This window comes from Eurosta solidaginis, chromosome 3 (assembly GCF_040869045.1).
Source record: "Eurosta solidaginis isolate ZX-2024a chromosome 3, ASM4086904v1, whole genome shotgun sequence".
Classification (NCBI taxonomy): Eukaryota; Metazoa; Arthropoda; class Insecta; order Diptera; family Tephritidae; genus Eurosta; species Eurosta solidaginis.
Window position 1 is genome coordinate 220,230,112 of NC_090321.1, and position 15,639 is coordinate 220,245,750.

Here is a 15,639-nt window from a genome sequence, read left to right on the forward strand (position 1 = left end):
TTATCTCACTTTTTCGATTTTTCGAAATTTTCGATATCGAAAAAGTGGGCGTGGTTATTGTCCGATATCGTTCCTTTTAAATACCGATCTGAGATGAGTGCCCAGGAACCTACATACCAAATTTCATCAAGATACCTCAAAATTTACTCAAGTTATCGTGTTAACGGACAGACGGACGGACATGGCTCAATCGAATTTTTTTCGATACTGATGATTTTGATATATGGAAGTCTATATCTATCTCGATTCCTATATACCTGTACAACCAACCGTTATGCAATCAATGTTAATATACTCTGTGAGCTCTGCTCAACTGAGTATAAAAAGATGGCAAAAAACCCCTTTATCTGAACGATCGGTTGTATGGGATATATATTATATATAGCTCCGATCGAAATAATTTTTACAGGAAATCTTCTATGATATATTAGAATATATATCACCAAGTTTCACGTTTTTATATTGGAAACTAAGGGAGAAATGGCCAAAAATCTTTCCATCTGAACGATCGGTTGTATGGGATAGGTGTATACTATATAGATATAGCTCCGATCCAAGTCATTTTTGCAGGAAATCTTCTATGATATATTAGAATAAATATCACCAAGTTTAACGTTTTTATATTTGAAATTAAGGGAGAAATGGCTAAAAATCTTTCTATCTTAACGATCGGTTGTATGGGATATATATTATATATAGCTCCGATCGAAATGATTTTTTCGTGAAATCTTATATGATATATTAGAATAAATGTCACCAAGTTTAACGTTTTTATATTGGAAATTAAGGGAGAAATTGCCAAAAATCTTTCTATCTGAACGATCGGTTGTATGGGATATAACTGTATATAGCTGCGATCAAAGTGATTTTTTCAGAAAATCTTGTATGATATATTAAAATATATATCACCGAGTTTCACGTTTATACTTTCTAAATTGCGGCAGGAATGACCAAATTGGTCTTATCTGAACGATCGGTTGTATGGAAGATATAGTATGTTTTAGTGGTCCGATCCTACCGGATCCGACAAATGTCTAATATATACAAAAATACATCTTTGTGCCAAATTTCGTTGAGATATCTCAAAATTTGAGGGACTTGTTTGCGTTCAAACAGACAGACGGACGGACAGACGGACGGACGGATGGACAGACGGACATGGCTATATCAACTCAGTTCGTCGCCCTGATCAATTCGGTATACTTAATGATGAGTCTATCTTCTATATTTCTCAACTTTACAAACATCGGACCAAAGTTAATATACCATTTCATGTTCATGAAAGATATAAACATTGTCAGTAACAGCTGATGTAGAAAATGAGAGCTGATGGAAGAAAAGGTTGAGCACGTTCTTTGTCCAAATCCTGCGATCGCCAGGTCAAAGCTCCAGCTATTATGGGCGGCGGAAATTGCCCGATCTCTGGACAGCAATTAAGCTAGGCACAACAAAACTTCTAGTATTTGCCAAGAGGACGAAGTTATTGTATAACACAAGTCGTGGCATCTGATTGGGGTTCTTCCGTTTGGTCGTCAAACGAATTCTGGTAACACTATGGACACAATTAGTCTATGTGAAGTCTTTATTGACCGGTCAGTTCAACCTAACCTAGCACTGACAGTAAAAGGTTTGCATCAGAGAGCACATCGAGTAAAATTTTCTGGAAAATATTATTCTAAAATCATTTAAATCATTTTGTGACCCCAAAACATCATCTTGTTTGTAACTCTGCAAGAAAAGAACTAAAGATTTAAATAATAGAACTTAAGAGTTGGTAGAGCCTTTTTATGCTATCACTATTTTATGCTACGGCTCTGCTCTCTGCTCTGTTCATGTATATAGCCGCAGTAGTAGCAGAGCATATGCTGGAGTAGCAAATGCAAACAATGTTCTGGGTTATGTTAATCAGGATTCAATGTTTCATGGGACTGTGCATTCAGATTTGCGAAATTTAGGGTTATGGAATTCAGTGTATACATAATGCCTATCTTGAGGATCTAATTGAAGAACAGGGCCAGTTTTTCATCCGCCGACGTAGGCTGAGCTCAATCATTCATCCGCTGTTAACACCTTAAGTGTTTGAGATATGATAGGGCTTTCAATGTCCTATAAATTCTCCAAATTTTGTCTTTGGCGACTTCAAAACCTCCATTTATTATATGTGGTCGGCTCCTTTTAAAACCTACATATTTGTGGGTTCAAACGGTATATATAAATTCGCAAGGTGTTTGCTGATAATATTATCACACTAGAAATATACTCTGATGAGGGACAAAAATTTGTCTACAGCATGATATAGGTTTTGGTAGTATCGACTAGAAAATACCATCGTAGGGTACTTGATGTTGAACGATACCAGAGGGTGTTGAATTCACGAAATTGGTAATAGGACAGTAAAAGGAAACTGAAAACACTTGGTAGTACAGAACTAGCCGGTAAATAAACACCTGACAAAAGTTGCACCTAATAGCTGGAACTTAAATCTGGCAAGCGCACATCATCAAATTTTTCTGTGGCTTTTTCTACATACGTTATTATAACCATTACCATATTTATATGCAAGTGAGGTCAAAAAGCAGTGTCCATCTTAAGCCTACAGTATTCGCTGTAGTGCACGATGAGGGGGTATACCTGTCGTAAGAGGCAACTTAAACACCCAAACGATTCAAGGGGTTGTGTAGCGCAACCCTTTCAGCACAATTCATAAATTTTCCAACCGAATTGCCGAGGTTTTGGCGTGCGCAATTTCTATGAAACTAGGAGTGGGGGGAGGGATGTCCTAGAAGGTTCAATGTGCTTATATTAAATCGTTCCCGAGATGATAGGGCTTGTACATTAATGGTGCTTGTTACCGGAATATGCCGGTTTTTTAGCTGGCAAAGACCATTAGCATTGCTACAACAACAACAATATGAGCATCGACACGCAGTAAAACGCCTGGCTCCACACATTTCCTGCTTGGTTCATCATCGAGACATCTTTCGTTCTTTTTACTTAACCTGATTGGGAAGTCTCGGCAACTCTGTTGAACTTTTACTTTATCTGATTGGGACGTCTACGGTAAATGCTTTTCCTTTGCCAGTTCATACTACAATCTTTTACCACCCACGCCTATATGACTTAAAACCCTGTATATGTCGATGTAGGTTTTTTTAAACCTAAACTTTCTAGTGATTGTTAGCACCAGGGTTGTGCGCAAGGGAGGTTTGGGGTTCAACCCCCCTCCCCCATTTACGTTGTCAATGAACATTGATGACTATAAAATAATTATTTACATACTCATATACCACGATAAACTTTAAGAGTTAACTACTTAATTTCTTATTAATTTTAATGCATTTTTACAATAAAATCATGACTGAGTGTTTGATGGGCGTATACGCAGCAAAAAATATGTGACTTTGATATAAACCTCAGTCTAAATATAGTAATATGAGCGCTATGAGAATATTTAATACGCGCACGCGCAGAAGGTACAATTTTCACTTTCTTAACTTTTCCTTCCAAATTAACTTACTTCGTTGGTTATACTGGAGGCAGCCATTCTTTTCACTTTTTATTCTGTCCAAAATAATAAAAAAAGATAAACAGCGAGTAAAATGAAATTTCAATCAACGCCGAAGTGGCACATGTAACCACATGAATTTCAAAAATTCACAATGCACTGTATGCAAATTTCGATCCGATTTGAACCGACTAAGTAAGTACGTCTGGGACGGCGCAATGAGATTGCCGGCGATACGTCGTATGGCTTTGCGAAAGCGAACTAAACTAAACCATTTACAGCGCTTGCACTTTCAATTTATGCATATAATAATAACGGCAAATGTTGACAACAACGAAAAGAAGAAAATTAAAGAAAACGATACGCGCGAAAAGAGCGACAATCAAAAGAAGTTGAAAATCAAGTACCATGTTAAATGACGACAGAGAAAATCATAAAAAAAAAATTCTTCACTCAAATTGAGTAAAGTAAGTAAATTTAGCATCAATGCATTTAATGCAGCTCTCAATTTAACTCAAGCAGAGATGCACATACACATTATAATCCATACATGTTTTGTGTCTGAGTATTTGTGAGTTCACGATCGCTGATTAGCTGCGCTTAGCTTTTGCTTATTATTTATTTACCGGTACTTCGTTTTTTTTTTATGTTTACTCATTTAAACTTTACGTCAGCTGTTGTTCACATACCCACATATCGAATTATATTAACTGTTTATTATGACGCTTTGACCGGTTGTTGTATTTGCATTTGGCATAATTTTAGCTAAATTTTTGCATCTTCTACTACGAGCTGACTTCGCTTCCGCTTACAAATGATTTGTCATGGCTAAATGATTTGGTGATGTTTTTTGCATTTTTTTTTATCATTTTGCAAACGTTACGTCGATTAATTTTAATGTGCTGTGTGTGTGTTTTTTTAAGTTTGTGTGCAGCTGCGCATGCGCAGCGTGCGTTCGCTTAACTGGGCCAATAACAAAAGTGATTGTTTGGTAAAAATAAAGAGGCTGGTGGTAATGAGTTAATAGCGAGCTGAAAATTCAATTTATTTGAGTTTTTTCCTTCGTTAGGAAAGTAACTGTTATTTATTTTTTACTTAGTTAGTTATTTTTTTATTTCTCTTGGCAAATAACTGTTATTTTTTGAGTTTATTAATATCGCTTGGAGAGTAATTTTTTTGTTTGTTTTGAAAACACCACTGATTTTAAGATTTTTTAAGGTAGCAAAATAAAAGCGATTTTTTACTCTTTTATTTCTCATGGAATATAACAACTATCTTTGGATTTTGTTATTGTGATTGGAAAAAAAAAACGGCGAAAATCGACACGGATGATGTCACAACGTCGAGATCGGTTTGTCTCGAAACCAAATTTGACAAGGGGTCACGGAAAATCTTTCCAATATATAATGTTGGAAAATCAAAGAAACAAAATAAGTAAGTAAAAGTTATTTGTTGAGGTTCTTATTTCTTTCGAAAAATATATTTTTTTATAGGTTCCCTTGGAAGAACAATTTTCGGAATTTTTTATTTCACTTGGAAAACAATGTTTTTTAAGATTCTTATCTATTGGAGAATAAATTTTATTTTTTAAACTTTTAAATTCGTAACAATAATTTTTATTTTTTTTTTCAAGTTTTTTACTTAGCTCGGAAAATAACAGTTATTTTTCCAATTATTTTATCTCGCTCATAAACTTTTATTTTGTTTATTAGGGCGGTTGTTATAAAACAAATAAATAATTTAACTATTTTTAGAAGTCGTATTTCGACCCAGTCCGCACGAAGAAAATACAACATAAAATTATTTATATATATATATACCTTGACAGGATCATACAATAATCTTGAAACAGACCCAAAAATACTTCCAAATGTAACCACACACAATCGCGAAACAGTCAAAGATAAGCCTGATATGATCCACCCAAGACTGATCCAAAACAATCCTGGGGAGATATGGATCACAATTCCCCAAACGGTTCCTAAAACAATCTCGAAGGAAATCAGAAAAGGCAGTGATATGATCCCAAATCGGTCTCGAAATAATGCGGAAACAGTCCCGGACGGTCTCATAACTATCCTGTAAATATGTAAAGGGAAAACTGACAACTTTTCCGAAATTATTTAGACCAAAATCTGCATGAATCGTGAAAAATATTGTAACGAATTTGCTGCAAATCCTCTTATTTGCAACCTTCTGCTAAGTTCGAAAAACTAAACTGTTGAATAAATAACACCACTATTTAGTAATTCAAAATGGCCTTTATTAAAGTACATTCAAAAATGACACTGCTACTACTACTCGACAGATGGAACGCTTAAATCAAACTGAATTATTGCGCCTCTACCATTGTTGCCTTGTATACTCTCTGATTCCTCGTTCGCATCTTCTAGGCGCTTCCATTTCCAGAATCTACTAGTTGGCCATCAGCTATCAAATTTCTCAGCTGTAACTACAGATGCACGATTTTATAGCTTATCTCATTGCATACTTTCGGGAGTATCTCAGATATATGCATGTGGTTGTGCGTTGCTTCTCAGCTACGTATACGTACATATGTGTAGACATAATGATTGATTCGTTTATGTAGATACAAGTGACTGTCTGTTTTATTGTTGTTGTGATTTCATTTACTTAGCATCAGACTAGGGATGTGAGTATCACTTAGTGTCACCAGGGATGCACCTTAACGTTAAGCTAATCGTTTATCAAAAAATTTCCACCGTTTCCGTTGAAACACTTCGAAATATTATCGATAAAGAAATTATCAAAATAAATTGTATCTCGTTTTTAACTGAAACGAAAAGCTTTCGTTAACGTTAAAAACGTTAACAAAAACGTGATACTTTATGTTTGAATTGTGCTGGCAATGCTACAGCCATGGTGAAGCCGTAAGGTGGTAACAACGAGCGTACATACACACACAAACTCCATGTAATTTGTTTGTGTAATTCGTTGGTGGTAATGTCAAAAATACTCTGAGAAATGTTCGTACTGTCAAAATTCAAGAGAAAAGTTGCAATCAGCTTGGCTAATGCTTTCACCTTTAATGACTCCGCCATCAATCAGCTTTGCTAGCATAGTTTGAAATTAATAATCAACATAAACGATTTGATTTCGTTTTGATATGGCAGAAAACGAAACGAAATCATTTCGTTAATTTGACGATCTTAACGTTAATAAACGAAACGAAATGAGTTCGTTTCGTTTATTAACGTTGATTATCGTAACGAAATGATATCGTTTCGTTGGTTAAGCATGCCTGAGTGTCACTCATACTCGTCACAATATGTAATAAATATTTTATAAATAGGGAAGTTGAGATAGTTTGATATGTATATGCTTTGATGTTGATATGGCCAGATATTACCTTTTTGACTCTATTATACCAGTTCGGCGGAACTTCCTTCGATGAAAGTTTACTCACGGGTAGCTAAAATTCAAGGAAGATCTAATAGGAATTTTTTTAAAGGAGAGAGTGCTTTGATATTATTCCGAATTTGCCCTGAAAACAATCACACAGTTATCCGGAGGTAGTCTCGAAATTATTGTTATAATATTAAAATAGTCCTAAATAAATGCAGAAAACATTTCGAAATGACGACAAAAATATTCCGGAAACTATTGTATCCCAAAAGTTCCGAAAAGATCATTGAAAAAATCCGAAATAGTTCCGAATTGATTCATAGAGCCGTTCAAAACTAGTTCCGAAATGGTCCCGAAAACAATCAAGAGATAGTCCTCAAGAATATCAAATCAATTCCGAAATTATCCCGAAGTAATAAAATACAGGGAAGCTTCCGTTCGTGGTTCTCGAAACAGTCGCGTATTTATATTGTTAAATTATCCCGGTTGTGGCCTCAGGCCTCAATCTAAGTGATCTATGTAGATCTCAAAAACTGGTGAACCACGATGAATGTGGTCCCTATACCAAACATAAAACGTCTGAGGTAAATACATTGAAAGATATGGATTTATAAAAATGGTTTCTGGGGACTGGAAGGAATTGGCGCCTCTACGCGCCACTATGCAATTTTCAAAAATGTAGGGTTCCATCCCCTCTTTTTCACAAAAAAAAAAAAAAAAAAAAAAAACAAGTAAAGGTGTCTAAGTGCGGGTGTAACCGAACATTATATACTCAGCGTGAGCTTCAATTGTACATGTCATATCAGATAAATTACTTTTCTACATAACACGTGGCACCGCCAGTTTAAAAAAAAATGTCTCCCTATTTCCTCTTACATTAAAACTTGATAAGTGAAATATCATTGCTTCAAAACTATTTTTTGCTAAGTTATAGCTTATTATTCTAGTCTACGACCCTTTTAAACTTGTTTTATATCTAAGTTGCCGTGGTCTTTAACTGAACCCGTCAATTTTTACTAGAAATATTTTCTGCTATAAGGAAATATGTGTACACAATTTCATTAGGATATGTTAATTTTTCTTCGAGTTATGGCTCCCGAAACATAGAAAATTGCTTAGCCATAAAAGGGGCGGTGCCACGCCCATTGTTTGAAATTTGAAGTTTTTCCTATTTATATTATAAATCCACTTAGGAAATGAAATACCATTGATATAAAGCTCTTTTTTGCAAAGATATAGCTTATTTTATTCGTCCACGACCCTTTTAAAAATCTTTTATATACAAGTGGTCGTGGTCCTTAACTGATTTCTTTAATTTTTCTTCAAAACATTCCTTATAGTAAAGGCAACCTCTATGCCAAAGTTTGTTACGATAGGTTTAACGATTTTTGATTTATGATTAATAATATTTGTAAAGTTGATTTTATCACAAGTGGGCGGTGCCACGCCCATTTAAAAAATGTTTTTCAAATTTTTATCAAGAGTCTCAATATCAGTCCGCACGTCAAATTTCAACATTCTATGTGTATTATTTATTAAATAATCAGGCTTTTTTGTATTTTCCAAAATGTTATATATATAAAAAGTGGGCGTGGTTATCATCCGATTTCGCTATTCTGGGTCCAGATAAGCTCGTGTACGAAATTTGGTGACGATATCTCAATATTTACTTAAGTTATTGTGTTAACGGGCAGACGGACGGACGGGCATGGTTCAATCAAATTTTTTTTCGATACTCATGCATTTGATATGTGAAAGTCTATATCTATCTCGATTCCTTTAGACCTGTACAACCAACCGTTTGCAAATCAAAGTTAATATACTCTGTGTGCAAAACACTCTGAGTATAAATAAACAAATAGCATGTGAAATGTGAAATATCATACAAATATGCATCAATCATTCTGGCTGGATTAAGTCCCAAAGATATGTAAACACCCAAACTGTCAAACTTCTAATATATTTATAAGGTAAACTTTGGTCCCAATTGGAGAAGGTCAAGAGATTTACGTTCCCTTGTTGCTGCGGCCGTAGTGTGTGATGGTAGCGTGCCGCGAATCTGTAGGAATTTGGAGGAGAAGCTCGGCCTAAATTCTCGCGCCATGCCTTTATTTTTTATTTATTTTGCTTGTGGAAGAGAGGCAGATAAAAATTCAATGCAAGGGTAAATGGAAAAAAAATTTTGCACCAAAGCGAAAATCACAGTATTTTTTGCATAAAATATAAAAAAGCGCTAAACAATGTAATTAATGAAAAATAAGCTCTAATGGATTCCAAAAAAAGAAAAATTGTCGGTGCACATACATATTTGTTGTATGTTCCCGAAAAACTCTACAGTGCTCAATGCCTGGCCTCAAACATAACGAGAAATATTCAAAAATTTCACGAAGAGAAGTTGGACGTCAAAACAAAACAAAAAAGTGCTTGAACAGCCAAAGAGTTGGAAAAATTGAAAAACACACACGCACACAAGCAACAAGTTTGACTTTTAAGAGCAAAACCAAATATGCCATGTTAAAGCTACCTCCCACCCAACAGTTAGTAACAAATAACTGAAAATCTCAACATGTCATGGCAGTCAATTGTAGAAAGAAAGTCAGAAGCCATAACCCAGAAGCCACAACCGAGAAGCCAAAAGCCAACAACTAAAAACTCTTTGTGCATTTTTTCTTTAACTCGCTTAAACTGGTTATGTACGTTACTATGGAAATGAACATACGTATATATATATATATATACTCACTTAACAACATACATATCTACAATTTCAACTTTACTGCTGCCGCAATTACATATGAAGTGAGTGAGAGAAGGAAAAAGGTGAATTGGGTGAAAGTTGCACATTCCAAAAAAGTGCATGGCATTTAAAGGCGAAACATGAATGGCAGGCACTTGTATACATGTTTATATATGTATATACTTAACTTACTTATGTACATTATTGTAAATGCCACTGCCCCAAGCGCAAGAAACTCAAATTCTTTGAGTGATTTTCAAACGCCACAAGATTGAGCTAGTTATTACAAATTATATAGGACTATATAACTTTCCAAAAATGTATATAGAAGTAAGTAAGAAAGTAAGCTAATCAAAAAACATAGATATTATTCTCATCTTGTAAAGATGTTACCTCGAACACAACTAAACATATTTCGTTACAAATTTATTAAACGAAAATTTCTATAGCTCTACAAAAATTAATATAATACATACATAATATTATATAAAAGAAAGTGGTGTTAGTTACATTACGCATAACTCAAGAACGGATGAACCGATTTAGCTGAAAATTGGTGGAGAGGTAGCTTAGAACCAGGGAACGGACATAGGATACTTTTTATCCCGTTCTGGCTAGGGTCTTGAGATCAAAACGTGGACCTGGGTAATCCTGGGGTGTGTTTGCACAATATGGGTATCAAATAAAAGCTGTTGATGAGTGCTTTAGTACAGGGTAGTTTTCATACCCATTGGTGACTAGGGACTTGAGATATAGGCAAAAACGTGGATCAGGGAACCCCTAGAATGTGTTTATACAATATGGATATCAAATGAAAGCTGTTGATGAGTGCTTTAATACAGGGTAGCTTTCATACCCATTGCTGACTAGGGTCTCGAGATATAGGCCAAAACGTGGACCCGGGAACCCCTAGAATGTGTTCATACAATATGGATATCAAATGAAAGCTGTTGATGGGTGCTTTAGTACAGTGTAGTTTTCATACCTATTGGTGACTAGGGTTTCGAGATATAGGCCAAAACATGGACCCGGGCACCCCTAGAATGTGTTTATACAATATGGATATCAAATGAAAGCTGTTGATGAGTGCTTTAGTACAGGGTAGTTTTCATACCCATTGGTGAGTAGGGTCTTGAGATATAGGCAAAAACGTGGATCAGGATGTGTTTATACAATATGGATATCAAATGAAAGCTGTTGATGAGTGCTTTAGTACAGGGTAGTTTTCATACCTATTGGTGACTAGGGTCTCGAGATATACGCCAAAACGTGGACCCGGGCACCCCTAGAATGTGTTTATATAATATGGTATCAAATGAAAGCTGTTGATGAGTGCTTTAGCACAGGGTAGTTTTCATACCTATTGGTGACTGGGGTCATTTGGGAAATTTGGTATATAAATTTGCCATTATTAGTATTTGCTATACTTTTTTCCGGGAAGTAGACCAGAGACAGACTGGGACTGTGATTGGGACTAGGATTGGGACTGAGACTGAGACTCGGAATGGGACTGGAACAAAATACATACCACCCTCTGGGACTGGCAATAAGATATGAAGAAGAATGAGAAAAACTTGAGAGAAGAGAAAAGAGAGAAGGAGAAGTAGACTGAGAACGAGATAGAATGAGACGAAGATGGAGATAAATGAAGCGAAAAATACGGAGGGAGGAGTGAATACAAAGATTAGGAAAAAGTGCACAGGGGAGGGGGAGGGCAGAGTTGGGCGGAAAAAGCTTAACAAAATGCAACCAAATTTAGGGCAGAACAACGTCTGCCGGGTCTGCTAGTACTTCAAATAAAAGTTAGCTTATTCATTTCTGAAATGCTTAAGAGTTTAGTTTTTTAAATTGTTTACACTACGCACAGTATTGCTAGGAACAAACGCAAACTCAATGCGGTAACAGCAAGAAGTGTGATTGTGTGAGTCGTAAATCAACTGCCGTTCCTTTATATAGCTAATGAATTGGCTTGTATTGTATGATCTTGAGTTCGACATGCATTAAGCGAATTCAAGTTGATACAAGCTAAGTAACAAAATGGAAAAGAAAAGACGAATAGGGACTTTCACATATTTATGGTGAAATTTTTTCATTGTATGTACTAGGCTGTGTAAACCTCAAACAAATAACATTTAACCCCGATTGATATATGCATAGAAAGCACCTTAAATATTTCCGTGAACTTTTTGTTGATTGCTTCAGGAATCATGTCACTTTTTTGCGACATCGCTCATGATGTCACGGTATGCCGGACCCAATTTAAAGCATTTTAGGCTATTCTATCAAATCTTTCTGTTTTGTTATTGTATGTCCATCTTTGATCTATAGAGTTTTGAAGCGATGTTTAAACGGGATATGCCACTTGTACAAGGTAGGTTAGGTTAGGTTGAAGTGGCTGCCCCCACAGAAATGTGAGGGACATACTTAGGCCGGCTGGCCCATTGTGATACCACTATATTCGCTATAGCCCTTCCTCCTTTAGATGTGTAGGAATTTGAACTAGTTTGACCTTCTGATGTTGCAAAGAATATTTTCGATTTCCGCAGAGCCAAGGTCTGCTAAGCACTTGATGAAATACTTATTCAGACATTCCAAACATATACTGGCCAGAGCAGTGCATCTACAGAAGAAGTGCTCGACGCTTTTATATCCTTTTCATCCCTGCAGCTCCGATAAAAATCATTGGTTGGAATTCCCATGCATTCGCCATGTATTCACATCAGGCAGTGGCCCGTTAGTATCCCGATAAGTGAACGTAAGGAGAGATAGTTGGGGTGAATGGGGAACTTAGTTGGATTCTCGTTTATGCGAAGCCAGGTTTCTTTGTACACCTCGCATTTGGGTTCCAGTGTCCATCTGGAATTCGTCATCTGGTTGAAAAATGATGTGAGCCAGTATCTGCATGCAGCAAGAGGGGGTCAATGTCCTTCAGCTGGCTTAGCTCTGTCTGTTCAGTAGCCTTCCTCGCTTGTTCATCGGCAGCCCAGTTCCCGGGTACACCGCTATGACCTAGGACCCACACAACAGCTGTCTCGCACCGAGATGAAAGCTTGTTAGGGTCTGTCTACGTTCTATTGCTATTTTGTATGAAGTGTGCTTGCCTTGGAGGGCTTTTATTGCCGATTGACTGTCAGAGTAAATTGCTACTGATGTGGGGTTCTTATGGGCGGCCTCCATTATTGCAGTTAATTCCACCTGGAAAACGCTACAGTGGCTTGGCAGCCCTATGCTTAGGGAAAGTGAAAGATTCCTTGAGTAGATTCCACTATCCACGTTGAGCTTGGAGCCATCCGTGAAGATGGTGGTGGATTCTGGATCTAGGTTAGTGGCGTTATCTCACACGTAGTAGTTGAGACGTATTACAAAAAGCATTGGAAACCTTGACACAGGGTTGACTGCAATTTTGTTGAATACGAAATTTGTTTTCCAGAACCTAGCAAATATATATATATATATTTTTCTTTGAAGTTCCGTTTCAGTTTTCCAATTGAGTTATAGGAAGTTCTGAAGGTCATATACTATATGTAGTGGCTTTGTTTTTATAGCTTTAATAGCTCAAACACTTCACAAAATTTTTAATAAGTGCTGCCTAAGTATCACGATGCAGTTCACTCGACTACGGGAACCATCACTAAGCCGACTATATAACAACTAAATTCGACCACATCGAATCTTCTAGGTGATCTCACCTTATGATATTGAGATTACGTTGATGTGTTATCTAGTTGGTCATAAGAATTATTTTCTGTGCCGGCTCCTCTTCCCTTTCTTAAGTAATTTGTGGTGTTCAGATTCTCCCTCGCTAAAAGTGTTTATATATCAGATATTGCATTGAATGGTTAGCCAGCAAGAGCGATCCGGTTTCTCACAGATGCCAACTGATTACCAAGCACAAAAAAGCTCTTTATGGGAGATATGTTTATCAAAAAGTATTTTCTTTTTTGGTTTTTCAGTGATTAATTTTTATTTTCAAATATTGTCCATTTGAGATCATTTAGTGTGATTTATTGCCAAAAATTTTTAAAACTGCTACCCTACGACCGAAATAGGTTTTTGGTAGTGGTAAATCTCTCGTCGGTTCTGTTAGAATTAACATAATGTATACTTAACGTTATGTTTCGAGATTATTTGCACTTAATTCGGGATCAATTTGATATTATCTTGGGACTATTTGGGGACTCTTTTGAAATTATTATGGAATCATCTTGGGATTATTCCAAAGCATTTCGAAATCATTTCTAGATTTTATTAACAACTATTTCGGTACAAATTCCTGACTATTCAGTAAGGAGAAAGAAAATGTGGGGTGGAGGATAAGGGGGTGTGGCACCTCCCATATAAATGGAATTTATCATACTGCATATCTCTGGATGTAGTAATGGTAGGATAATGAAAATTGGTAAGGAGCTATATGAGGTTATGTCCTAACACCTCCAGTAAAATGTGGAATTGGGGAAAAGGGGGCATCGCACCTTCCCTACAAATGGGATTTTTCAGAACTATGGCTGCCGTACAAAACTTAGGTCATTACATCAGCTAAAGTTTGACTAAAAAGTTGTTTGGCTGCAATTCCTTTTGGATGTTTAGTAATCATCCGCCGTTAAAATTTTTTGTTAACATCAGGCTATCCACATCTTCTATCTATCTATATATAAAGTTAAAATTATGAATGTTTGTATGTAGGTATAAATCGGGTTGTGTCCTAAACGGATCGGCCTATCACAACTAAATTTGAAACACCCTCTAGAAACCATCCAAAGATGGTTATAAGCTAAACATAACTTCAATGTAAAAAGGGGATGGCACCTACCATACAAATGAAGTGTTTGATACAACATAGCTCTGGAAGTATTCATGTAAGAACATTGAAATCCCTAAATTCCTATTTCTTTACTAACATATTTGATTTCTTTTCCTGCAAGTTTTTGAGAAATTATGACATCACCTGAAGCTTTAATAGCTAATGTTTCTTCCAAATATTGAATCTATCTTTGCAAACTTTAAATGGCTTTGAGAAAAGGCATTTCAGCCACCTTAAAATGAGGATGTTAATATGACTAGAACCAAGACAACTTATCCATTTATTAACACAGTCGTGGAAGTGTCCCAAGCTGTGCATATCCGATTAAGTTTATTAGCTCTTTTGAGCCATCAGAAATTTCCCTCATCGATTTAATCTTAAAAAAGGGCCCATAATATCATAATATTTATGCTTCGTTATTTCGATTCTCCACGCTTATGTAGTGGGACAAGGCTTTTCATCACAAAACTTTTACCAATGCCATTGAAGAAATTAAAATTATCGGAAAATTTCGAAAACAAAAGATTATAAAACCAAGGATTCCATTGATACCGAAAATTTGTCTTTTCAGTTTTAAATGCCTCAAATTTCCTATCCCTATCAATGAAGCTAAGGACGATCATTAGCTGCGAATCAAGAGATTGATCACCGCAATACAAACCTTTGTAGCTTCAGAGCTTCTGCAACTCAATTGTCAACCTCACCTACGCTACAACAACATTAATTAGCTGTAGTAGAAGTCAATCATACTAACCCATGTTTTACCCATGGCCGGTTACTCGTAGCCTGCCTATTTTTTATAGAAACGTGGGGAAAAACCCACGGGCATAAGCTAGTTAAATATATAGCGAAACCGTTGAATTATCTCCCTAAAGCCTGAGTGTTTTATACCGAGCATACTGATGCTACAAACAATTTAAAAACAATAATTCTCATGCAGAAAAGGAACCATCCACATTTATTAAAATGAATTAAAATTCGTAAATGTGCATATGAAAAAAAAAAACCTTAAAGGTTTTCGACATGCAAAATAAAAACGCTCTTGACCCACTTTTTCAAGAACAAGGCAACGAGTTTGAAAAGGAATCATTCTCATCAAAAACAAAATGAAAAAAAAAAAAAAACAATGAAGCATGAGATTAATAAACGAAAATTAAAAACGATTTGGGCCATAATTAAGAAGAGCAAACAAATAAATAAAAATAAAGAGCGTGAACCTACTTTTTGAGT

General features: G+C 35.9%; 1 protein-coding gene across 11 annotated transcripts in view; it reads right to left on the reverse strand.

Moving 5' to 3' along the window:
- LOC137245098 (GATA zinc finger domain-containing protein 8) overlaps positions 1-15,639 on the reverse strand; it is a 132,641-nt gene that overhangs the window by 43,822 nt on the left and 73,180 nt on the right. The window contains exon 1 of one of the 11 annotated variants that reach the window (XM_067775228.1): positions 3,518-3,745. The exons of the other annotated variants lie outside the window; for them this stretch is intronic. Coding sequence (XP_067631329.1) covers positions 3,518-3,544 — 27 coding nt within the window. The 5' untranslated portion in view covers positions 3,545-3,745. Of the gene's footprint in view, positions 1-3,517; positions 3,746-15,639 lie in introns of those variants that run through there. 11 annotated transcript variants of the gene reach the window in all.